Here is a 577-nt window from a genome sequence, read left to right as displayed (position 1 = left end):
ATTCCAGCCACAATTTCAGATTCAATGCCACAGTGGTCCTCACCTCGGAGAATCTTGAAAAATCCTAAAGTTGCAACAAAAAAAATTGGGCAGATGAAGCAAACTCCTGTACAGTCTGTAAACAGAATAGAGTCTGGAAATGTGTTGGTACAAAAAGACATGAACACTTCCTTGGCATTTCATTGGGTTGGGTAACAAACTGCAGACAATAAGAGGAGCATTTTAGTCTTCACACAAAAGAAAATAAGCCTCACCATTATCACCCCAGTCAGTGTTCCAAGAGTTAGCAGCAAGCCAGTAGGGGACGCTATTCTCCTCTCCCCAGCCCAGGATCTTAATGGCATGACCACCTAGTACAGATCCACTCACGTGCTGATATACACCTACAAAAAGGAGTAAAAAAACCAAATTATCAACAGCTCCATGTTGTATTAGTACTCTTGCCATGTACATGAATAGACAAACCAACCAGATTTATAATGCAGGAAGTCCTCATAGACAGTGAACGCTGCCTCTACTGGGCCGTTCTTGAAGAGCTCTTTCATAATGTCCTTCTGATTAGATGGGACACTATAGG

General features: G+C 42.1%; 1 protein-coding gene across 1 annotated transcript; it reads right to left on the bottom strand.

Moving 5' to 3' along the window:
* Positions 1-4: 4 nt before the first annotated feature.
* Positions 5-571, bottom strand: LOC107580232 (cathepsin B-like; the record flags this gene model as incomplete). Its single annotated transcript, XM_016265963.1, has 3 exons — positions 470-571; positions 255-383; positions 5-64 (listed from the first exon to the last, which is right to left on the bottom strand). Coding segments are annotated over exons 1-3 (265 nt in total), but the record flags the coding sequence as incomplete, so codon positions are not given.
* Positions 572-577: the final 6 nt, after the last annotated feature.

The sequence above is a fragment of the Sinocyclocheilus grahami genome, unplaced genomic scaffold, assembly GCF_001515645.1.
Source record: "Sinocyclocheilus grahami isolate Dianchi unplaced genomic scaffold, SAMN03320097.WGS_v1.1 scaffold27676.1, whole genome shotgun sequence".
Classification (NCBI taxonomy): domain Eukaryota; kingdom Metazoa; phylum Chordata; class Actinopteri; order Cypriniformes; family Cyprinidae; genus Sinocyclocheilus; species Sinocyclocheilus grahami.
Note: the sequence above shows the minus strand (reverse complement) of the source record. Positions and strands in the feature narration are given on the sequence as shown.